This window comes from Squalius cephalus, assembly GCF_949319135.1.
Source record: "Squalius cephalus genome assembly, chromosome: 3".
NCBI classification, from domain to species: Eukaryota; Metazoa; Chordata; class Actinopteri; order Cypriniformes; family Leuciscidae; genus Squalius; species Squalius cephalus.
Window position 1 is genome coordinate 6,375,871 of NC_137124.1, and position 25,919 is coordinate 6,401,789.

At 36.7% G+C, this 25,919-nt stretch overlaps 1 protein-coding gene across 1 annotated transcript; it reads right to left on the reverse strand.

Moving 5' to 3' along the window:
• Positions 1–260: 260 nt before the first annotated feature.
• On the reverse strand, positions 261–23,977 carry LOC307155393 (C-type mannose receptor 2-like). The gene is made up of 5 exons (XM_079865993.1): positions 23,919–23,977; positions 23,725–23,763; positions 23,273–23,632; positions 1,831–2,184; positions 261–1,666 (listed from the first exon to the last, which is right to left on the reverse strand). Exons 2-5 carry the CDS (start codon positions 23,759–23,761, stop codon positions 1,299–1,301), a joined length of 1,119 nt encoding a protein of 372 aa, XP_079722119.1. The 5' UTR covers positions 23,762–23,763; positions 23,919–23,977; the 3' UTR covers positions 261–1,298.
• Positions 23,978–25,919: the final 1,942 nt, after the last annotated feature.

The following is a 25,919-nucleotide window of genomic DNA, read 5'->3' on the forward strand; positions in this document are numbered from 1 at the left end:
CATTGTAGTTTTAGAAGTGAAATATATATATGCAATTTATTCTGTATTAATCGGTGACCTTCATATATAAAGTATGTATGTTATTAACCACATTTATAACCTAGTAAAATAGTGTGTTATATAAGAAAAGACACTGTAACTTGTTTTGTAAAAGTCTTTTATTTGTGAATCTGGATTATTAAGAAGAGACAATGCAACTTGTTTGGTAAAAGCCTTTATTGTGAAATTGTTTTATTAAGAAAGACAATGGAGATGGTTTTGTAAAGGTCTTTATTATTGAACTGTTGTGTTCAGAGAGACACTGCAACTTGTTTTTGTAATAAACTTTTTATTGTAATAATGCGTGCAAGAAACGACAATAATGTGCTCATGTTTAAGCATTTAATCAATAGATAGAAGTAACATTAAGTAGTGAAAAGCATGTAACTTAGCAAAGTAGAAATGGCAAGCATTACCCGTTTGATGAGGAGCATGAGACGCAGGAGAGAGGCAGAGGGTCCAGAGCAGCAAGCAAAAGAGAACAAAGGAAAGAGCTTTATATATGGAGTTTACAAGGGGGTTTCCAGAACGGAGGACAGTTCAACACTTCGGATTGGACAGATTGTCTGTAAAGGACTGAATCTGTGTGGAGGGCGTGTGGACTATAAAAAGTATTGTAAGGAATGTCAAAGTCAGACACTGTTTCACCAAGGACGGCCTCTCCGGTGTTAGATGCCTTGCCATTGCGCCTCATGAAGATGAAAGCTTGTAAATTATTTGGTTTTGATTTACTTTTATTTTTATTTTATATATTAGTACCTTTTATGTAAACTAGTTAACCTGTATTTAATAAAAATTACATTTAATTGAAATTAAGAAGCTTGCCTGCCTTAAGTCTCTGTTTTACCAAAGATTGAGCTGAACTAAACCACGGAGCAGTCTTTCGACTGAATTGTAAGTATGGAAATTTATATACTTATTGTTTAGAACGAATTCGACTGACTTTACCTAACCTGAGAATAAACAAAATAAGGTAGAAGGTGTCTATATTTAAGACCCAAACAAGGGGTTAAATTAAGCACCATAAAACAATATATATATATATATAGAGAGAGAGAGAGAGAGAGAGAGAGAGAGAGAGAGAGAGAGAGAGAGAGAAATATCGGTGCACAAAAGTATTTTAAAATCTGATATTAAAAAGACTCATACGATAATCTTCAGTAATAGAAATTATCATTGTAAATTGTAAATTGATATAAGCACTGATAAAAACAGTACAAGAAGTGTTTGCCAGTTATGAAAGAACACAAACATATCCTTCACTCCTCAGATCTGCTGCAGATGAAGTTGAGTTTGTGGTGTTCAGGACGGCTGATCCAGCGCTGATCTCCTCCAGACTGAACTGCTCCAGATCTCACTCCAGACTCACAGTCCTCGTCTCCTGTGCCGTTCCCTGGAGCCCAGTTCTGATAGCACACGGTCTCTCCGCTCACCCAGTACCAGATGCCCAATATACGGGAGTGACGTAAACCCAACCACACCGCCTCAGTAGACGCACGTTTAACCACATTCATCACACGACGCTGCATCTCCTCTGAATGAACCGAGACCAGATCCGTATAATTCTGTCTGCAGTATCTCAGAGCTTCAGGCCACGTCAGAGTCTCGTTGATCAGAATCAGTTTATCTGGACACAAAACAAACCACAAGCAAAAACTAGAGAGAGACTGATCAAAAACAACATGCAGAACAAAAACTGTGGAGGAATCTGTCATGTCAGACATGTAGCGTGAACTTTAAGATATCTGGAGGTGATGGATGGATTGTGTGTGTTTGTGAGGATCTGCTCACCTTCATGACACACAAAAGGAAGTGGGCCGTCGCAAGAGCCGTCATACCATTTACCCAGAGTGAACCGGTTATTCGGATTGAGCACTATACAGTTTTCATTTCCTCCAGCATTATTAGGTTCACCAGAAGCCCAGTCTCTGAATGAGGAGTTACTCTGATCTGACCACTGCCATGGGTCTCTGAACAGACCAATCCAGACATCATTAGATCTGTGACTATCATTGATGAACTTCTGAATCTGTTGATTCTCATTCTGGTTCCTCACACTGACCAGATCAATGTGATTCTGTCTGCAGTAACTCTGAGCATCTCTCCAGTTCTTCATCTGATTGACAAAGACGAGTCCTGGGTTCACTTTAAGAAAAACAAAAATTTGGAAAAAGATTCATAAATCAGTTTGTTCATTATTCTTACTTCGGTTTATAGTTTGCATGTGAATAAGCGCAGCGGTGGAAGCATCAGAAACACGTTCAAAGACTGTTTCTACAGCTTATGATATATTAAATATTCACAAAATATTTATAATGATTTTGCTGATTTAATATGAAGTAACATTTGTGAATTTTCCTGATAATTTTAATGCAACTATTTATTTCTCCATCATGTTTTTTGACACGGTTTTCTGGGATTCTGGATTCAGACACACAGAGCTGAATGAGAGAAACATCAAACAGATGAAGATGTTAAACTGCAGGTTAAAATGTTTGTTAACTAGTCCTTAGAAATAAGTCAGTAAATATTGAATCCAAAAATGTTATATTGTAAAGTACCAAAATATATAAATTAATATTGTTGCAATATAATTTTTAGTGTTTGTCTTGTAGTCTGTTTGGTTTTTCACGTTGTAATGGACAATGTGTCTATGTGAGTTCAGTTAAAGGGATACTTCAGGATTTAGCATTAAGCTTTGTATCAGTAGAAAACCTGTAGTATTTTCAAATTACCGTGCTTTTGTGCTGCAAAGTCACGAGGCTCCACCTGAGAGCGACATTTCATTCACTTCACCCACACCTCAAACTCGACGTCAATGCAGAAAGGGTCACAATAAGAAGCCTGTAACTAATAATGCTGCAGATGCGCTTTCTGGTTTACTAAAGCATATGACTGTCTAAAAATATTGTTTTGAATAAAGAGTTTTCTGTCCATTGCTGCTTCTCTCAAGTCACATGAGAGAGCAGTGACAAGGGTCTGTGTCCACACATACAAAGGAGCTATTGTATCTTCGGAGGGACAGCCACTGACTGGACAGTCAGGCGGGTACAGAAATAGACTACACTAGCTGGGATCAGCAGTTGTACATGTGATGTTGAAATCATGTGTGCCTTACAGTAAATATGATGAAGATACCTCAATTCGGACTATAAAAGAAGAGACCTGGACAGGACTCAGAGCTCTTCCTTGCAATCTCCAATCCGGAACGCCAGCAGTTTGCGGATGCAAGAAGCTTTAAGCCTAGCTAATATTTCTCTGTTAGTTTAGTACTCTATTATAATCTGTAATTATTATATTATTATTATTTATTATTATTATTATTTTAATAAATATTGTTAAACATTTTTTACAATCATCTGACTGGAACTTGGATTTTTGAGTACGCGTCACCTTCTTCCCCCTGGATCAGGAAGGTCCTAGCTGGAGGAAAACTACAAGAGGGTGAGCATTCTTTTCTGATAAGAAAATGTATGCACTGTAAGATTTGATTGTTTACAATGCCTAGCCAAAGAGGCAGCTTACGACAGGGTTATTGTTGTATAGCGAACACGGTTGAAGAGTACCTAAACAGGTAAACTTATACTACGAAGGGGACATTTATTATATTTATAATCCTTATTATCTTTATTAATAAAATACGAATTTGTAGAGACTGATCGCCTAACTCTTAAAAGCACGACTAAAAGATAGGCTCTTTAGTTACCGCGGGATTATTTATATGTCCTGTAAAGGATGTATGGTAATTTGGAATGGTATTAATCGTGATTAACTTTTACACTTTCCTCCCTCATGTCCCCCTGAGATGAGAGATTTATGTATTTTTTGTCTGGAAAAAATCCTCCAATGACGCAAAAATCGTCGTTTTGCGTCATCAGAGGATTTTTAGGCCAGAGGCTAAAGACTAGAGCCAGTAGTAGGGGCTGTCCCGCATGTTTTCAACCTGCCCATAGAGGGTGGGATCTCACTCACAGAATGTACACAGTGTCAGCCACATTTTTTTGGACGCTAAGCTATCAGGCTCTTGTTCTGTGGAGAAAGCTGAGTAGTAGGACAAAGCTGAGTAGTAGGGGTTACCATCCTCTTTTTCCCGGACATGTCCGGCCGTTGAGATCGTCCAAAAAGTCCGGGATTCAGCTTTTGCTTTCTGCAGACGCTATTCATTGTTTACATGCACACCTTTTGTTTCAATCTAACTGAATTCATTCCGATTGGTGAATCATCTGAGTGTTTACATGAACACTAAACAAGTGATCGGTTGATGACCACTGCTAAGAAAATTCCCACTCCTCCGTGAGAGATACGAGACCGGTGCGTCTCACAGGTGTCGCTCATCAGTAATCACGCCATCGGCCTCACGTCGTTCTCCCGCGGCCCTCAGCCTCGTCCTGCTCGCCACAGTAAACATGATGAATGGCGACTGTAGAACGCAAAAGCCGAATCCCGGACATTTTGGGCGATCTCGAAATCCCGGGTAGACTCGTCACGGAGACTCACTAGTAGCCTAGCCTTGTTGTTTTCAACTGCGCTCTCTTACCGGTAGGCGTGGCTTGGGAGTGGCCTCCTAGGGCAGCAAAGCAAGTGCATTCTGGGAGTTGTTGTATTTCATCCACATAAGCCAAAAATACATTTTTTGCCCAACTAGGCTCTTTCTTACAAGAAAATGACATCTATGAAAAGTTTCAGTCTGGATTCAGGCCGCACCATAGCACTGAAACTGCGCTCGTTAAAATCACAAATGATTTACTTTTAGCTTCTGACCAAGGCTGTATCTCAATACTAGTTTTACTTGATCTTAGTGCTGCGTTCGATACTATAGATCACACAATACTCTTAGATCGACTACAAAATTATACTGGTGTTCAAGGACAAGCATTAAGCTGGTTCAGATCATACTTATCTGACCGATACCATTTTGTCTATTTAAATGGAGAAAAATCGATCATAACTCCAGTAAACTATGGAGTGCCGCAGGGATCTGTGTTAGGCCCTCTATTATTCTCAATATATATGCTGCCACTTGGAAATATTATAAGGAAACATGGAATTAGTTTCCATTGTTATGCTGATGACACTCAAATATATATTTCATCACGGCCGGATGAAAACGCGAAATTATCCAAATTGACAGAGTGTGTTAAAGATATAAATGATTGGATGACGCGCAATTTTCTTTTATTAAATCCAGACAAGACAGAGGTAATACTTATCGGTTCAAAAAACCACCCACAAAACCTCTCACAATACAACTTTAACATAGTAGGATGTCCTGTTACTTTATCCTCTACAGTAAAAGACCTGGGTGTTATACTTGACTGCAACCTGTCTTTTGAAAATCATATTTCATATGTTACAAAAACAGCCTTTTTCCACCTTAGAAACATTGCTAAGCTACGTAACATGCTATCTGTTTCTGATGCAGAAAAGTTAGTTCATGCGTTCATGACCTCGAGACTAGATTACTGTAATGCTTTATTAGCTGGTTGTCCTGCATCCTCAATAAACAAGCTACAGTTAGTCCAAAATGCCGCCGCTAGAATTCTTACTAGATCAAGAAAATTTGACACCAATTTTATCATCACTACATTGGTTACCTATAAAGTTCCGTATTAATTATAAGGTATTGCTACTGACTTATAAAGCCCTAAACGGCTTAGCTCCAGTTTATTTAACGGATCTTCTATCGCCCTATAATCCATCGCGCTCTTTAAGATCACTAAATTCGAGGCTTTTGGTCATACCTAGGATATCCAGATCATCCAAAGGAGGGAGAGCATTTTCACATTTAGCTCCAAAACTCTGGAATAGCCTTCCTGATACTGTTCGTTGCTCAGACTCGCTCTCCCAGTTTAAAACTAGATTAAAGACGCATCTCTTCAGCCAGGAATTTATATAATATTTTTAATCTTACAGTTAAATCCGGTCTCTAGTTCATAAACGCCAGAGGAGAACTGGCCCCCGACTGAGCCTGGGTTCTCCCAAGGTTTTTTTTTCTCCATTAGGTCACCTGATGGAGTTTTTCGGTTCCTTGCCACTGTTGCCTTTGGCTTGCTCAGTTGGGGATACTTAATTTAATCAATCAATCAACAATACTATTGATCAGCATTACCAAACGTGGACGTTTTACACTAGAAACAAACACTGATGTACTATTTTATTTAATACTGTGAAGCTGCTTTGATACAATCTGCATTGTGAAAAGCGCTATATAAATAAAGTTGACTTGACTTGACTTGACATTTTCTGGCTTTTCTCAGTCTAGAAAGCTCAAAATTCAAAAATAATTTCACATTTCTTCTACATAAATGACCCATTTTAAATACACATTTATCTTTCCATAGGTGAAGTATCCCTTTAAAGTTCCTCTAAGAATGACGTTTCTACGGGTTTCTGTTGAGATCCTGAAAGCTGAACGAATCAAGCGATATCACGCAGATCAAGGCGCTAAGATGATTTATCAAAAATACTAAGGGTAAGTGTAACTATTAAGCCCACCAAAATTGTATTTTTTTTATAGATATTGGCATGGTTTATAATAAAAAAAAAACATTTGTTAAAATGCAAGATTTATCTCTCATTTGAAAATGTATTAATCAGTTGATGTACATTTTAGAATATAAAATTAAGATATTTTAGGAATAAAGTCAGAAGTCTGGCATGTTAATTGGTACTTTGGCACCATTTAAGCCCGCAAGTGTTCCAGATAACATCAATATATTTATCCAGTGACAGGGAAGGGTTAAAAAAATAATTTTGCTAATGTTTGACTAGAGCCCTGGGTGGGATGGAGTCAAGCTGGAAGTTTGACCGGTGTATCTCGGAGGCCAAGCCTCCTTGGGGCTCCATACTCTGGGCTTAGGGGGGACTCCTTGTGGGCCCCCACACCGGGAGTCTGTGTTATTGTTATTTCTAAGAGCTACGAACTGTGAGGGTGTGTCGAGCTAGAGAGCATGCTATCTTATGGCGGAAATTCTTTTTAGCGCCCTTGGAGCGGAATGAGGTATGAAGGAAAATGTGTGGAGTGTGTATTATTATCAGAAGAAATTTTGTTTAAGGAAAAGAGAATGTCATGACTTCATTTGTTAATGGATTAATTGCACATGTCATCAATATAAAACAATACAGTATATTCTTTCTGTGAACAATTATAATGTATTGTAGGTTATTTAATTTAAAGGAAGCATGTGATATTTTATTTGTCATAAAGGCTTAAAAAACATATTTCATATTGGTTATTAGTTAAAATGATTTGTATTGGGTGTAAACATGATTAATATGTGAACACGATTTATGTGCAAATTATTTGTGAAGCTACATAGAAGCATTTTGTATTTCTTTTGTAGTTTTCACAGTGTTCATGGTGCTCGTTGAGAGGAAGAAATAAATCGACACCCGTTTGAAACTCTCTGCGTCTTGATCAGTAAATCCAAGGGGCCGCTACACTCGGGAAGGAAGCCGAGTTGGGGCTCCAAACTCTGGGGTTAGGGGGGTCTCCTATAGTTGGCTCCCCATGCCTGGAGTATGTACACTGTTAAAAAAAAAACGTGAAATTTACGGTAAAAAACCGGCAGCTGTGGTTGCCAGTATTTTACCGTAAAAAATAAGGTAGCAACCTTTTATGTTTTACGTGATTTAAATTTACGGGCAAAAAAACACAATGTAATAAAAACCCTGTGAAATTTACGGTAAAAAACGTTAGCTTGGTTGCCAGTATTTTACCGTAAAAAATACAGTAGGAACCTTTTAGTTTTCACGGGACAACCGTTAGATTACATAAACCGATAAATGTTATCATTAAATTTCACTGAAGTATTAAAGTCTGCTTTATATCTTTGCAATATACTGAAAACCATCATAATAACACAAGTGGCAAACAAGAAAAAAAAAAAACCACGATGATTTAAGTATACCATTAGTTTTTCACAAACTGAGGTACATGGTAATATTGAGAAGGTGCACAGTGTCATACACACAAACACAAAACACCATCATGGTGACATACACACATGACTCCAAATAATGGCATAAACATTCATTAAACAATATATGATGTAATATAAACCAAAAACATATAATATAAACTGATAACAAAAACCAAGAAGAAACATAATTATTTAAATTAAATAGCATCAAATGTGAAGTGTCACACAGGGAATTCTGGGAATGTCCATTTAGAGAAACAACAGGAACAGAAAAAAGAGACGAGCAGAAACACAAGAACTACAACTGACTTCAGCCACAGCCTTAGATGAAATCAACTGAAGATAAAAGAAGACATTAAATCTGTGAAGATCTCAGCAGAGGAGGATTAAACAACTCCACAAACAGCATTACCAGCTTCACTTATTACTAACCAGACTGACTTTATTTCTGTCAGACGTCTACAGTTCTGTTTGAGAATTAACAGAGGTTTAGATGTTGATGATTTATTGTTTCATTTGAAGTCACCATGATGGAGATCAGTGACTGCTTTAGTTGGGCTCTTGACTTTCTAACATTAGTTTTTCTCTGACTGCTGTAACTCTGTGTTTATAAGACATGTTGATTATGGCTAGGAAATCAGAGAGAAAATGAATCGTGTGATGGCAGTTGTGAATCAATGATGGCACACACAGATGTCACTGAACTCATTAAAATTCTTCTTTCTGACTTCGGTTTATGTTGTTGGTTAGTGAATCTGCATAAATGCCCAGACTTTTTGATATAATATAAAGGATTTTTTAAAAGTTGTTTTAAAAAAAAAATCATTCCTAACATTCCTTTTTCAGATCACAGCATGATTATGTCAAAACATAACCAACACTAGAAGATAACATTTTACTTTGTTCATTTAACTGTTATAATTTAATAACAGCAGACAAACAACAGTAAATATTAAAGTAAACATATAATGGTCTAGAGCCCAACTAAAGCAAACACCCATCACCTTAATGGTAACTTACAATTTGTGATTTTCTTCTTCAGTGATTCTGCTTGTTAACATCAGGTGTCTTCAATAATGCTCAATCATCACTAAATTAATCACTTAATTATCTCCTCAGCCCTAAATGCTGCTTCATCTGAAAGCAGGTGATGGTGATTTACTACTAATCAAGGAACCGGCTTTACTGACGAGATGCGCATAACCATATCGCGATTTAAATCGCCCAGCCCTAATTGAGCCTCCAATCAAAACTCATCAGTATCTCCCAGCATGCATTGCAGCAGGAATACATTATGCTGAATTGCCTTAGTATTTTCTTTTATTATTATATCTGCTTTTATTTTTGATGTTGTTTTTGTTGCAGCTTTTTAGTAGCTTGTTTTGTGATGTTCAGAGTTTTATCTGATTATTGTGTTGATTGTCACCGTTGTTGAGATTCATACGCTGAATCTTGATGTCTGTGTTGGTCTAAATCAAGCAGTAGTTTTAATCCTTTTTTCTACACCATGTATTTTTAAAGTTCTTCAGATTATCTGTTGCTCATTTACAGAAATATTATACTCAATAATATGAAAGATTTATTTGTAATATTATAATCAATATTATCACTTCGCTCAAAGTGAGAGATAAGACTCTTTATGAGGTCAGTGAATCAGTGAATATGACGATTTTCTCATCATTAACCTGCCATAACCTGGTCACATTTTTTCTCTGATTTTCATGCCATAACATTTGTGTTATATAACCACACAGTTAAGGCAGTCAGAGTAAATCTAAAGTTAAAAAGTCAGAGAGCCCAACTAAAGCAAACACTCATCTCCATAATGGTAACTTCAAACTTTATCATTTTCAATAAAACATCAACGTCTAAACCTCTGGTAATTCTAAATAATTAGATTACAGGAAACCACAGCTGGCAGGTTTTTATTTTTTATTTTTTATATAAAAGTTCAGTTCAATGTTCAATGCCATAAAACCTAAAATATTACTACCGTATTTTACCGTATAAACTTTAGTTCAGTGCCGTAAAAGCAAAAACAATTCTACCGTATTTTTTACGGTAAAGTACTGGCAACCACAGCTGCCAGTTTTTTTCCGTAATATTTAGATCACTGCCGTAAAACCTAAAATATTACTACCGTATTTTTTACGGTAAATCGCTTTCAACCAGCTGCCAGTTTTTTACCGTAAACTTTAGTTCAATGCCGTAAAACATAAATATTTATACCGTTTTTTTTACGGTAAAGTACTGGCAACCAGCTGGCAGTTTTTCACCGTAATTTTTAGTTCGATGATGTAAAACTTTGTAAAATTAGTAAACATTTGCTACCGTATTTTTTACGGTAAGGTACGGTAAATGCAACGGTAATTTTTTTTTTTACAGTGTACTTCCAAAATCCGTACATTTAACAGTATATTAATGTACAATTACATGAAATGTCCCGTGAGAGCTATTACAGTTTTTCACTGTATATAGTAAGGGTGCATACCGTTAAGGAATTAACATTTTTTTTCCGTTGCTTTTTTACAGTTTTTTACTGTTAAAATTACGAACATTTTTAACAGTGTAGCCTTAAGTCGGCTTGGTTCCAGAGTTATGCCCGATCAAATTTCCACAGGAAGTGACCATATCTCGGGAAGAAAGCCCACTGGGTGACCCCTCCATGGCCGGAGTCCGGAGCCCCAAATCAGCTTGGGTCCCGAGTTTTGCCCGGTCAAAGCTGGACAGGAAGTGGCGGTATCTCGGAGCCGGACGGTCCCAGGGGCTCAGGACTGTGGGGAATGTACCTCTCCATGCCCAGAATCTCAAGCATTAACTCGGCTTGGCTCCCGAATTATGCCCGGTTATACATAAGGGGCTTTAGGACAAAATGGGGTCTATCTCATTTGAATGAATGTGTTTAATTTGTAGGCTTATCTAAATATTTTGTAAATTAAGGTAGTAAGTAAGGTAAGGTTAAAAGGTTAGTAAAGTAAAAGCACACAAAGACATGTTATCATTAAACATTTTCAGAAAATTTATCAAAGTTTGCAATTAGAGGGATTCCTCATTGAAACACATAAGGTGGGCTATAATGGTTCCACAGTGAGTAATGGTGAAAAAAAGATGTTTTCCTTTAAAAATGTAAGATATGTTTACAAATACATGCATGGAGCTTTAATATACTGTGGACTAGTATCATAGTAAGTTTCATTGTGCCCACATTGAGAAATGTTAAGTTTTTTTCATTCAAGGTTAGCTTGTGTTGGCTGTACTTTGCATGTGTTTTGTGGCACTGTACCATTTAAGCCCATCTTTTAAAAAAGTGAATTTATGAATATAATATTCTCTACAAAACAATTTATCATGTATTTATTTGTAAATTAATGTTAAATGAATCACAAAACATTTATTGTTTGCCGTTCACATGCTTAATTCTTTGGCAGTCTATCTTTCTGTAAGGCTAATGGTTTGACATAGAGATTAGCTTTGAACGTAAGCTAATAAAACTCATCTTTCAATTTAAAGGAAAATGATATAAAATGATAAAGTACTATTTGTTCATACACAAAAAACAATAAATGTATCTCTTATTTGACATAATAACAATGTAGTTACCAAAGAAATAGCTGAAAATTGCATGTACCCTGGGCTTACAGTTTTTCTTAAAAATGTCCTAAAATTTTAAAAACCATAATGCCATTTATCAAAAAGCACACACCCATTTCCCTAAACTTTTAACACTATTCCCCTGTTTTGACACATGAGTAAGATTTGTTGAACTGTCACTGCTAAACTCTACACACAAATCCCTTCGTTTCTCATTGCCTACACCATGTTGCCATTTATAAAGCACTAGCATTCAATATTGTTCACTCAAGTCAGCACAGCTTCAGCTCCGTTAGCACACAATTACTCAAGTGGAAACACTAAGAGTCAGAATTGATCACCAGTGGCGTTTTCTTGCGGAGGCCAAGGGAAGCCAGGCTTCCTCACTTTTTCAGAATATAATCGTCATTTAATAAACACTTTTGTTTTCATAGTTTACTACTCTTCTGTCATCTCCTCATCGTCTCTCATTCATTACTGAGCGTTTTATGATGTGTAAAACAGCGCCCCTATAAAAGTGACATGGTGAATGAGCGTTGAAAACATGGTACTGCACCCTGTGTCTGTGAGGAGGCCAGGCTGAGTTGGCATCCCTTGATAGAAAAAAAAAAAAGAATGATTAACCAATCAGGTGACGCTATGTCACGACACTGCTCCCCTGTGATTGGTCAGGACAGTGTCAAGGGAAGCCATGAACTTGTTGGCATCAGGCCAATCACATCACGTTATCATCGTCAATGAATGAATGAATGAAATAGCGGAAGATTTGTGGATTTGTGTTGACATCTTGTTTAGCTAGTTAGCTAAAATTATTAATTGTAATTATGGAGGGTGGAGATTTGGAGTATTTGATAAAAAAATCTTTTACTAAACTGCCTCTACAGCAGCAAGTCAGAATTAAATCCGATGGCAGGCCAACACCAAAACTAATGCTCCGCACTGAGTGGAAGAAAGGGTTTCGGACTTTCAATGAGGAGAATTACGTCCGTACTGAGTGGCTAGCTGGTAGCGCCAATCTGCAGCGGCTATTTTGCTGGCCCTGTCTTCTATTTGACAAAGATTTTTTTTACGTGATTAGTTCTTACTGTGTCTTGCGTGCTTTGATTAAGCAGCATGAGTGCACTTTGTTGTTTATTGTTGTGAATAACCGCTATTAATCCTCGCATGAGCGTCACACCGATTTAAGGGTGTAAAATAAATGAAAAAGGTTATCTTCTTGTTGCTTACCGTCCGTTTCCTATCTATCTGCGAATGTTTTAATGAAAAGACCATAAGATGTTTAAGAGGACTGACTGTGTGTGTGTGTGTGTGAGAGAGAGCGAGAGAGAGAGAGCACGTCTGGTCTGAACTGCCCATTTAGCGATGTGTTCTTTTTTTAATGTGATTATAGTTCTTCTTACTGTTTCTTGCGTGCTTTGATTAGGCAGCATGTGAGTGCACTTTGTTGTTTATTGTTGTGATTGTTTGTGAATAACCGCTATTGTATATCCTTACATGAGCGTCACACCGATTTAAGGGTGTATTAAATGAAAAAGGTTATCTTCTTGTTGCTTACCGTTGGCGTTTCCTATCTGCGAATTTTTTAATAAAAAACACCATGAAAGATGTTTAAGAGGACTGACTGTGTGTGTGTGTGTGTGTGTGTGTGTGTGTGTGTGTGTGTGTGTGAGAGAGAGAGAGAGAGAGAGAGAGAGAGAGAGAGAGAGAGAGAGAGAGAGAGAGAGAGAGAGAGAGAGAGAGAGAGAGAGAGAGAGAGAGAGAGAGAGAGAGAGAGAGAGAGAGAGAGAGAGAGAGAGAGGGAGAGAGAGAGAGAGAGAGAGAGAGAGAGAGAGAGAGAGAGAGAGAGAGAGAGAGAGAGAGAGAGAGAGAGCGCGTCCGTGCTCAAAGTGTTGGATGTAACAAGCGTAAGTCCCGGTAAGATGATGCTGGGCGCTCTAATAGTTCATCCAAATAGCAACATATAAATGGTAACATATGATTTTCTGCCCCCCACCCCTTAAAACACACAGCTTACACAGCAAAAACTCCAGTGTTAAATTAACACTCCTGGGAGTGTATATGAGTCCACACTCAAAAAGTGTAAAGTGTTAAAATATGAGTGTTAAATTAACACTCAAGAGTGTTAAAGTTAATGAGATAATTAAGTGATTAGTTTAGTGATGATTGATCATTATTGAAGACACCTGATGATAACAAGCAGAATCACTGAAGGAGAAAATCACAAATTGTAAGTTACCATTAATGTGATGGGTGTTTGCTTTAGTTGGGCTCTTGGCACTTTAAATTTTGCTTGTCTGCTGTTATTGATTTATAACAGTCAGATGAACAAAGAGATAATGTGATCTGATGGTGTTGGTTATGTTTTGACATAATCATGTTGTTATCAGTAAAACAAAACTTATTGAGATGGCTTAACTTGTTAATTACAGCAGCTCTGTGAATCTACAGCATATGATTTTCAGTATTTTTCATATAATCCAAAAATATTTCATAACCATTGCTCTGATCAAAAGACTTTCAAATGAATTCATTTAGAAACACAGACATCAATAATCAGCCTGTGAATCTCAACAATGGTGACAATAATAAAGCATGTTGCAGTGGCTGCCACCAATCACAACTCATTAATGGCTCCCATCATGCATTGCGGTATGAATAAATTATGATCTGAATTGCCTATGTAATTTACTTTTCTAATTGAATATTCTGCTCGTCACCATTGTTGAGATGCATAGACTGAATCTTGACATCTGTGTGTGCCTAAAAGAATGATTTTTTTTTTTTTCAAAACAACTTTTAAGAAATCCTTTGTATTATATCTAAAATTCACAGTTATGCTGTAATCAACAACATAAATCTAAGTCAGAAATAAGGATCTTAATGAGTTCAGTGATCAATTTCAAATGATGATTGTCGTAATATAACCAACACCATCAGATCACTTTTTCTCTTTGTTCATCTGGCAGTTATAAGATACAACAGCCAAACAAAATCTAAAGTTAATAATATAAGGGTCTAGAGCCCAACTAAAGCAAACACCCATCACCATAACGGTGGCTTACAATTTGTGATTTTCTCCTTCAGTGATTCGGCTTGTTAACATCAGGTGTCTTCAATAATGCTCAATCATCACTAAATTAATCACTTAATTAGCTCATTAACTTCAACACTCTTGAGAGTTAATTTAACACTCATATTTTAACACTTTACACTCTTGAGTGTGGACTCATATACACTCCCAGGAGTGTTAATTTAACACTGGAGTTTTTGCTGTGTAGAGGTTGTGTCTTAATTGGCTTCCTCAGAAATTTTCCCCACGCCACGCCACTGTTGATCACACAACAATCAGATCCTTCAATAGAAAGATAAAAGGACCAGAGTCAGTTCATTCAGTTTTGGAACAATGGATCCAGAAAGACATGAAGGAAGAGGTTGAGGACACTGGAGTGGAGGAGGAGAAGGAGGAGGAAGAAGAGGATGTGGAGGAGGAGAAAGAGGAGGAAGAGGAGGAGGTGGAGGTGGAGGAGGAGGAAGAGGAGGAGGTGGAGGAGGAGAAAGAGGTGGAGGAGGAGGAAGAGGATGAGGTGGAGGAGGAAGAGGAGGAGGTGGAGGAGGAGGAAGAGGAGGAAGAGGAAGAGGAGGAGGAGGAGGAAGAGGAGGAGGAGGAGGAGGAAGAGGAGGAGGAAGAGGAGGAGGAGGAGGAGGAAGAGGAGGAGGAGGAGGAGGAAGAGGAGGAGGAGGAGGAGGAAGAGGAGGAGGAGGAAGAGGAGGAGGAGGAGGAGGAAGAGGAGGAAGAGGAAGAGGAGGAGGAAGAGGAGGAGGAGGAGGAGGAGGAGGAGGAGGAGACAAGTATCGGATGAAATTCATGCCACTCTAATTGTCTTTGCCTCCTTATGTCTTTGTCCACTATGAAGGAGGCCAAACTTGAGGTGCATCACATACAGATAGAGATTTCTAAATGCTTCCATTTTGTAAAAAGGATGTGTTACAGTTACAGTAATCAGTACTTCTATTTTTCTAGGACACAGAGACGATGAAATGGAAGAAGCCTGCCAAATATTTCAGTTGAAAATATGGGGCGAATCATTTTGGTTCTGTGTGTGTGTGTTGTGCTGTGTAGTACATGAATGAATAAAAATGTGCCAATGTATCCATTGATCCATTGAGTCTTTTGTGTTCATTATGTGAAATGTTTGTGAGTGGGAGAACCACAAGCAACATAACTTGCCAGTTTTGGAAATGTTGTAATTTGGGATGACAATCTCCAAATCAAAATAACTATAATTTTTTTGTAACACTTGTAACAATTGAAGAAAATAAAATCACACTGAAAAGACTATGGAAGTAAAATAATGTCAAATGTTTTTGAAACAAAAAGCCTGTTGAATTGCACTTCTTGAAAAAAAATAGGCATTGCATTAACCATGCTTGCATTTTAATGCATTGTATTTTTAGGGCTTGCATTTTTATGGGCTGAAATTCAACATGGTTGAATATTTAAGCTGTGAATATTTCAATTAAAAACATTTCAAACACATTTTCATTATTAAAAATGCAATAATCCATATTCACCTTTCATATTTCACTTCCAAAATACTCAAACTGTTTAAAAATACAACCTATAATATTCAACAGGCAATTTTCGGTCCATTTTATTTCGCTTTGAAAATTCGCTTCCACAAATTCGGTGGTTCAAATTCGACAGAAAATATTACGTTGACATCCATGAACTGCAGGAAGAGCAGTAGATTACCGAGCGTACTCTCCATCTGCTGTTAGTCGGCTTCACCAGCAGGTGGTGCAAAAGCTCGTGTTGTTGACGAACACAGAGCAACAGTTAGAGCAAGCCATTCATTCATAAAACTCATCAATGCAAGTGTATTTGTGATTATTATGACGGCGGTTTTATGTTAAATTCAGTGTCTTCACAGTTACTTTCCCTGTGTAGCCTACAAGCATCTTTCTCTACCGTTAACAAGATTATAATGTTATTCCCCGATGCGGATATACAGATCCAATATTACATTTTTGAGGTTGACATATATTTCTCTTGGTTGTTTAGTTGCCTTAACTTTATATTGTGGCGATGTGCTGCATGCAAGCTATTAGGGTTTCCCTCAATACTTAAGGATTCACCAGCTGGACATATAAAACGCTTAACGTATAGCTTAATGGACTAATTACAGTGATATAAAAGACCAAACTCGTTTAATGCTGAGCGTTTCCCAGTGATAGACTGGCATAAAGTTGGCTTGACGTTGGACATTCGCACATTTAGGGACCGTCTCTAAAGTGTAGGCTATACGACTTTGGTATACACGTTTCTAACTTCAATAGCATTTGAATAGAACAACTTACAGTCATAAAACCAACTATAAAGTGTTCATGTAGTGTCAGGCATAATGCGCACCCTTTGGATTTTTTTATATTTATTCAATTAAAGTTTGCTATTGAAGTTAGAAACGTGTATGCTACCCACCCAGCACCAGACGTCATTAAGACGTTGTTTTTTGGGCTAAATCAAGTCGGCCCGTTATAGTCTTCATTTAGCCCAAAAATAGACGTTGAAAATTGGGCTTTGTTTGGTCCGTCTGATTTGGTCCAAATTTAGCCCAAACATAGACGTTGAAAATTGGGCTTTGTTTGGTCCGTCTGATTTGGTCCAAATTTAGCCCAAACATAGACGTTGAAAATTGGGCTTTGTTTGGTCCGTCTGATTTGGTCCAATTTTAGCCCAAAAAAAGACTTGAAAATTTGGCTTTGTTTATTTAACCCAAGACGCTCGTCTGTTTTGGACCACATATAGCCCTAATGTAGCATAAATACAATGAAAGTCTATTGTAGCAAGTGAAGAAATAGATTGTAGAAATAGTTTCAAAGTTACGTGTCACTGCACATGCCAGAAATACATTATTTGTAAGCACAAAACTACACGTTCGCAAACCATATTAATACCTACATGATTTGGCATAAATCCTGGCCAGTCAGATCCCAAACAAGCAAAAATCGTTTCCGCTGATCAAGAATGTGGAGACCACGGTGGACACAGCAGTAGCCTAGTATTGACATAATATCTCGTTATTTCGACAAAATAGGGGACATTCTAATCTGCATTAAGCCACATTAAGCGTTCTTATAATGGTTTTCTATGGGAGGAAAATGCTTAATGTGTAATTGTGTTCATATTCTGGGCTCATCTGATTTTTTTGTACATAGCATTATGATTTTAGTATCATAATAATGATTAATAAATGCACGCACAATTATCCGTGAACTTGATTTGAACAAATGCCTTTCAACTTGTGTGTGCAAAATTCAGAAAAATGAATGTGCAATTTGTACAAAGAGAGAGTATGTAGGCCTACTATACTGTTGTAGCCATTAAAAAAAGTGCATTTAGTTTCATATTTGTTAAAATATTATAGTTTTAGTTTTATTTTTATTTTCCATTTATGTTGATTATGAAAAGTGAACAGCACGAATGAGTAAGATAGGATGCGCAATATGAGACATGCGGGTCAGACATGATTTTGACCACTTCATCAAGTTTTGTTTTGTAGAAAACCTTTCTTTAAAGTGAATTTCGTTTTGTATAAATTGTATCTTAATTTTAATCAATTTTTCATCAACCATGCCTGGATTTAATTAATAAGAAGCAAATATAACAGACAATCACGGAGGCGCCCGCGCGGTCACTCATTGCACGTTAAGCGCATCTCAATCTAACTTAACGAAACTCAGTGTATGCCTCACACAGACATGAAAAATACATCAAATACACAAAGCTTGAAATGTCTTTAAACGAAATAAATCAAAACGAAAAAAGAAAAAGGCTACTCTATGATTATGTAATCCATTAGGCCTATGTGCATTTCTCTCTAGGCGCGTTCACACGGAGATGGCGATCGTCAACTTCATCTTTGCAGCCGAGTCGACACTATCAGAGAAAACACTTGTTTATTAATAAAAATCAATACACGCGTCACCGGATTTACAAATGCACATCTTGCTTGTTGCACGCACACATATTATGTCGAAATAATGAGATATTGTGTTGAAATAACATTATTGTTAATAATAGCCTATCTTATAGAATATTTGATTGAATGCTGAATGTTGCGCTTGTTCAATTTAATGAAATTAAAACTTTAATTGTGATCAATAACATAACTGAATATTAAATATTTAGTGGCCAAGTTTTGCGCAGCTCCCCCCGTCAATGATCTAGCACCCCCTCAGCACATGTTAAAAAATTCTCTGGTGCCATAAAGCTACGTAGGCAGTGTAAGGGGAGGATCCTCCCTTTTACAAATTAAGCACTGCGTAGACCCCGATAAACAACAGCACTAATATATTCACATATATGTGAATATTAATATATTCATATATATATGTGAAGCACTGTTAAATATATTGAAATACATTTTGTATATTTGAAATAGGCTACATTTAAAAAATACTTAAGCTTTGTTCCTCGTGTTACATCTGTAAATTTGTGTAGCCTATGAGAAAAATATGTTCATAATTATATCATGTAGTTTTTGCTATTTTATTTCTACACCACGTTTACCATTTCTAAAGGTAGACATATTATATTATAATGTAGCCTATTATATATATAAATGACTTCAAACATGTTTTACATTTTCAATGCTTTCATATTTTCATTCCATTTACAGTTTGCGATGGCCACAGGCCTACTATCCACTTAATAATACATCAGGTTTCAGGATATTTTAGCTGATTATCAAATAATTCACTCCATCAATCTAAATGTATGTAAATGCTGCGTGACTTCTACGTGTTTTAATGGGCGCGCGCGCTGAACATTCAAGCCGCATTTGAACTGGAGCGGAGGGCGTAACCATGGAAGCGAGACGGCAGCTCAACTGACAATCAGCGAAATGTACGTCTCTCACTGTTGTTTTAACTACTTTAAGGTAAGTTCAGTCCATAAAATTACACAAATAGTACATACAAATGTTTCTGAGACTTTCTTTCATGTAAATCACTCGCTTCCGTTGAATATTTACTTTATAGAAATGGTTTAGTGTCTTCGAAAAAGTCCGTTAGCATCTAGCTAACTAACTTAGAGGTAACGTTAGGTTAACTATAGACTTGAGCTGTAAGTGTGGGCTTGTAATCACATCTTATGTGTAGATGAGATATTTTGATAGTTTTGTAAAGGTTTTGCTGACAATTGGTCAATGGATGAATGGAAATAAGCTAATTTATTTAACCTAAAAGTACGCACTGTATGGTTAATTCATAGTTATCACGTGACGTCACACCATTACGCCCACCTGGAGGCTTTCCATTGCCCACCAGCCATTTTTATCAGGTTTGTAGTTAGTATTAATGTAGTAAAACAGTGTAATTAAAAGATCAAATTCAATATATACCGCTTATTCATGATGCATACTTTGTACAGGTAAGCAGATGAACACAGAACAAATTATAACATAATAATATTGTTTGTCTTCTCCCCTTTACAGTTTGTTTAGCTTCACAGAGTTTAGCTCCAAACCCAATTAAGCAGACCTGAGCAGCTGATCCAGGACCACCAGAAGCTCTGCAGGACTTTGGTCTGGACACCAGTGTTGTAAGTTCAGAACATATTGCAGGAGATCTCAACATTGTTCTCAAGGTCCACTTACATGCAGAGGTTTACTCCAACCTAGACCAGCACACCTGAACAAGCTAATCAAGGTGCATAACTCTGGGTGCATATCACTCAGGTCTCTAGCTCAGTAGTCAGTGGTTAAAGGCCGTCTTAATCATAAAATTCTTACAGTGCACTGAAACATTCGCTCCCTAAAAACTCACTATGTTATCGGAAGTTCTGAAGCTCAAAACTTTAATCACACAAGACAGTTCGCTACAAAATGACATGTGATAGGGGATTTTAACAAACCAAACCAATTCACAAACCAATATTATATTTCAGCATAAACATACGTCGCTAGACAGGTAATGTCTAATCAAGCAAACATTTACAATTTATCTATGACTGAAATCTTGCACAAATATAGAGGGAAAACTCAAGTGTATACTTCACATTTTGGTCAACCATTGTTTTTTTACATTTACATTTTGGTTATTGTTTTCTTTCTCACTTTAGATGCTGGAGAAAAAACAGCCAGGCTAAAGCATTCAAAGTGGAAACTTCTGTCGTGGCTCAATAATCCACACAGCAAAAACTCCAGTGTTAAATTAACACTCCTGGGAGTGTATATGAGTCCACACTCAAGAGTGTAAAGTGTTAAAATATGAGTGTTAAATTAACTCTCAAGAGTGTTGAAGTTAATGAGCTAATTAAGTGATTAATTTAGTGATGATTGAGCATTATTGAAGACACCTGATGTTAACAAGCCGAATCACTGAAGGAGAAAATCACAAATTGTAAGCCACCGTTATGGTGATGGGTGTTTGCTTTAGTTGGGCTCTAGACCCTTATATTATTAACTTTAGATTTTGTTTGGCTGTTGTATCTTATAACTGCCAGATGAACAAAGAGAAAAAGTGATCTGATGGTGTTGGTTATATTACGACAATCATCATTTGAAATTGATCACTGAACTCATTAAGATCCTTATTTCTGACTTAGATTTATGTTGTTGATTACAGCATAACTGTGAATTTTAGATATAATACAAAGGATTTCTTAAAAGTTGTTTTGAAAAAAAAAAAATCATTCTTTTAGGCACACACAGATGTCAAGATTCAGTCTATGCATCTCAACAATGGTGACGAGCAGAATATTCAATTAGAAAAGTAAATTACATAGGCAATTCAGATCATAATTTATTCATACCGCAATGCATGATGGGAGCCATTAATGAGTTGTGATTGGTGGCAGCCACTGCAACATGCTTTATTATTGTCACCATTGTTGAGATTCACAGGCTGATTATTGATGTCTGTGTTTCTAAATGAATTCATTTGAAAGTCTTTTGATCAGAGCAATGGTTATGAAATATTTTTGGATTATATGAAAAATACTGAAAATCATATGCTGTAGATTCACAGAGCTGCTGTAATTAACAAGTTAAGCCATCTCAATAAGTTTTGTTTTACTGATAACAACATGATTATGTCAAAACATAACCAACACCATCAGATCACATTGTCTCTTTGTTCATCTGACTGTTATAAATCAATAACAGCAGACAAGCAAAATTTAAAGTGCCAAGAGCCCAACTAAAGCAAACACCCATCACATTAATGGTAACTTACAATTTGTGATTTTCTCCTTCAGTGATTCTGCTTGTTATCATCAGGTGTCTTCAATAATGATCAATCATCACTAAACTAATCACTTAATTATCTCATTAACTTTAACACTCTTGAGTGTTAATTTAACACTCATATTTTAACACTTTACACTTTTGAGTGTGGACTCATATACACTCCCAGGAGTGTTAATTTAACACTGGAGTTTTTGCTGTGTAGAGAGAAGAGAAGAGAAGAGAAGAGAAGAGAAGAGAAGAGAAGAGAAGAGAAGAGAAGAGAAGAGAAGAGAAGAGAAGAGAGAAAGTGTTAGTATTGATCAAGTGTTGATTTTATGCCAGTATATCACGAAACGCTCTGCATGAAACTTTGCGCGTTACGTTCATATTCTTAGTCCATCGAGCCTATATAGTAGCCTACAGCCTACATCCCCAATAAGATGCTTGTAGGCTACACAGGGAAAGTAACTGTGAAGACACTGAATTTGACATAAAACCGCCGTCATAATAATCACAAATACACTTGCATTGCTGTTAAATGAGTTTTATGAATGAATGGCTTGCTCTAACTGTTGCTCTGTCTTCGTCAACAACACGAGCTTTTGCACCACCTGCTGGTGAAGCCGACTAACAGCAGATGGAGAGTACGCTCGGTAATCTACTGCTCTTCCTGCAGTTCATGGATGTCAACGTAATATTTTCTGTCGAATTTGAACCACCGAATTTGTGGAAGCGAATTTTCAAAGCGAAATAAAATGGACCGAAAATTGCCTGTTGAATATTATAGGTTGTATTTTTAAACAGTTTGAGTATTTTGGAAGTGAAATATGAAAGGTGAATATGGATTATTGCATTTTTAATAATGAAAATGTGTTTGAAATGTTTTTAATTGAAATATTCACAGCTTAAATATTCAACCATGTTGAATTTCAGCCCATAAAAATGCAAGCCCTAAAAATACAATGCATTAAAATGCAAGCATGGTTAATGCAATGCCTATTTTTTTTCAAGAAGTGCAATTCAACAGGCTTTTTGTTTCAAAAACATTTGACATTATTTTACTTCCATAAAAGACAAGCACTGAACTTTGTTCTCAGGACACAAGTTTTGTTCATAAATATCAAGATGGGGCAAGATGTCATGTCTATTATATGTTGAGATTTTATGGATTCATTAATTCATTACAGTTTATGTTGGTCAAAACAATGGTCTGATATTTTGAATGTATCACTAACAGTATAAATTTTGAGAAAAAATAAATAAAAAATTCTCTGGGCTTTCTAATGGCAGATTCCCACAGTTATCAACAACAAAACATCAGTGTTCAATATCGGTTTATTTTCTGTACAAAAGTTGGACAAATATCCATAATCTCACCTATATTTTTTACATTAAAAAGTAGAAGCATTTATTGCATTAACATTTTGTACAGTGTATGGTGTATATTTTTATGAACTATTGTTTATTGTGATTGTATGGAGCTGCACTTACTGTTAGATGAACTGCAGATGAAAGTCAGGCTGTTAATACATGGCCAATCATGCCATTCTCCATTTCTCATCATAGCACACTCATCTCTGCCAGGTGGTCCAGGTCTCCAGTTCAGATAGAGCGCAGGTTCACCTGAAGACCACTGCCATTCATCAACACTCGTCCTCGTCAGCCCAATCCGGATATCCCCAACACCTCCAACATTCACACTCTTCTTCAGCTCGTTCATGTCGTTCATGTTGTCAACGGTGGCCAGATCTGTGTAATTCTCTCTGCAGAATCTCTGAGCTTCAGTCCAGTTCTTCCTCTCGTTTATAAAGTGATACTGACGCTGAACACATTCAGATACGGAGCAGAGAGCTGTGAAAGAGAGCGTTTGATTTAATGCTTTTCATAACAGGGTCAAACCTGATAAAACTATAAACCATAAATAATACAACAAACACACTCACCAATGAGAAGAAGAATCAAATATAGAGTTTGGTCCATTTCTGAGGAAGAAACACATTGAAAAACTCAGAACATTCACAAATTCATTTTGGAGTAAAATCTGGCAATTTCAGAAACATGAATGAAACACATAATCGTTGAGACAATATTAACATCTGAAAGTGTAATTGTGTTTGAAGAATGAACATGTTCTTACTTTAGAGGTCGTGTGTTTCTGTCCTGAGTCTGATGTTTCTGTCTGCAGATTTAAACTACGTGATTATTATATCTGCTCTCATCCCTCATTCAGCTCATCACATCATTTGTGTATTTCTCTAAAACTTATTTTCATATTTGACTTCCTCCTTATTTGTGCATTGTCCACCTCTCTTTTTCTTTATTTGCATATTGACGTCAGTATCAGTAAATCTACAAGTTCTGTAGAATAAAGTCTTGGCAACAACATGGACTAATCAACAAACTATATACATGTAAACATTCATAATTTATATTTGAACATTCACAACTAAACAGCTGCTTTAATGCTATTGCTGGACTGTATAACTTGTGTATCATCCCTGTTCAATTTGATGTGTGTTTTTATTTCAGTCTGGACCACTTTTGTCAAATGTGACCCTGGACCACAAAACCAGTCACATGGGTCATTTTTTTTAAATTGAGATTTATACAGAATCTGAAAGCTGAATAAATAAGCTTTCCATTGATGTATGGTTTGTTAGGATAGGACAATATTTGGTCGAGATACGACTATTTTGAAATCTGGAATCTGAGGGTGCAAAAAAAAAATCGAAACATTGAGAAAATCGCCTTTAAAGTTCTCCATTTCCGTTCGCGATTGTGCTGCATTCACTCACAAAAATAAATATTTTATATATATGGAAGGAAATTTACAAAATATCCTCATGGAACATGATCTTTACTTAATATCCTAATGATTTTTGGCATAAAAGAAAAATCAATAATTTTGGCCATACAATGTATTGTTGGATATTGCCACAAATATACCCGTGCGACTTGTGACTGGTTTTGTGATCCAGGGTCACAAATGTATATTTATTATAATGATAATGCAGTTAGTGTTGGCAATATGGCTCTGTTCTGGGCAAATGCAGCCATTCCTACGAGCAGCAAGTCAAGTCCCCTTTACTGTAACAGAACAGATCCAGTAATCATGCATAAAAAACATAGGCCTAGTTAAAATTCACAAAATTGAACGAGTTGTTATAAATAAGCCGAAATACATGAGAAAGGACGATGTACATGTAACTTAGTGGTATCAATGAAGATGAGCACAAGACAGATCTCAGATTAGATCACAGATCTCCAGGCTAAAGGTGGAGCTGGGGATGGAGGAGGGAAGTTAAATCCAGTGTGAAGACATGCAACAGAAGAGTGGGGATTTAAAAGAGCCTGTGATGTGTGTGTCAAAACTCATCAGAAACAGTTGATTATCAGCTGATACAAGCTTTACTGACGTCGCCTGAACTGATGCAATGCTGGATTTCTATGATCATATTTAAAGGGATAGTTCCCCCAAAAGTGAAAATTACCCCATGATTTACTCACCATCAAGTCATCCTAGGTGTATATGACTTTCTTCTTTCAGATGAATACATTTGGAGTTATATTAAAAAAAAATTCCTGTCTTTTCCAAGCTTTATAATGGCAGTGAATGGAAAAAAGTGGGTTAATAAAGGCCTTCTGAAGTGAAGCGATACGTTTGTGTAAGAAAAATATCTCTGGCGGTTCAAACAAACAGGGCTGGGCAACAAACTCAAGCTCTCAGACATTTCTCTTTAAAAATTCTGGTTTTAAACTTCTAATTCGTGACCGGTGTTTTGTTTTGCTCTATCCGCTGTGCTGACGCGTGCGTCATTACGTTGTGTGTCAGGTCAAGTGTCACTCTTTCATAAATCGATGCATACGGCCGTCTGTCCGAAGCTAGTTATTTTAGCTGACAATGTTTTAAATATGGATATTTTTCTTGCACAAATGCATTGCTTCGCTACATAAGGCTTTATTTAAACCCCCAGAGACATATATGGATTACTTTATGATGGATGGATGCACTTTTTTGGGCTTCAAATTGTGGGCTTCCATTCACTGTCATTATAAAGCTGGGAAGAGCCAGGACATTTTTAATATAAATAATATATCTGAAAGAGGAAAGTCGTATACACCTAGCATGGCTAGAGGG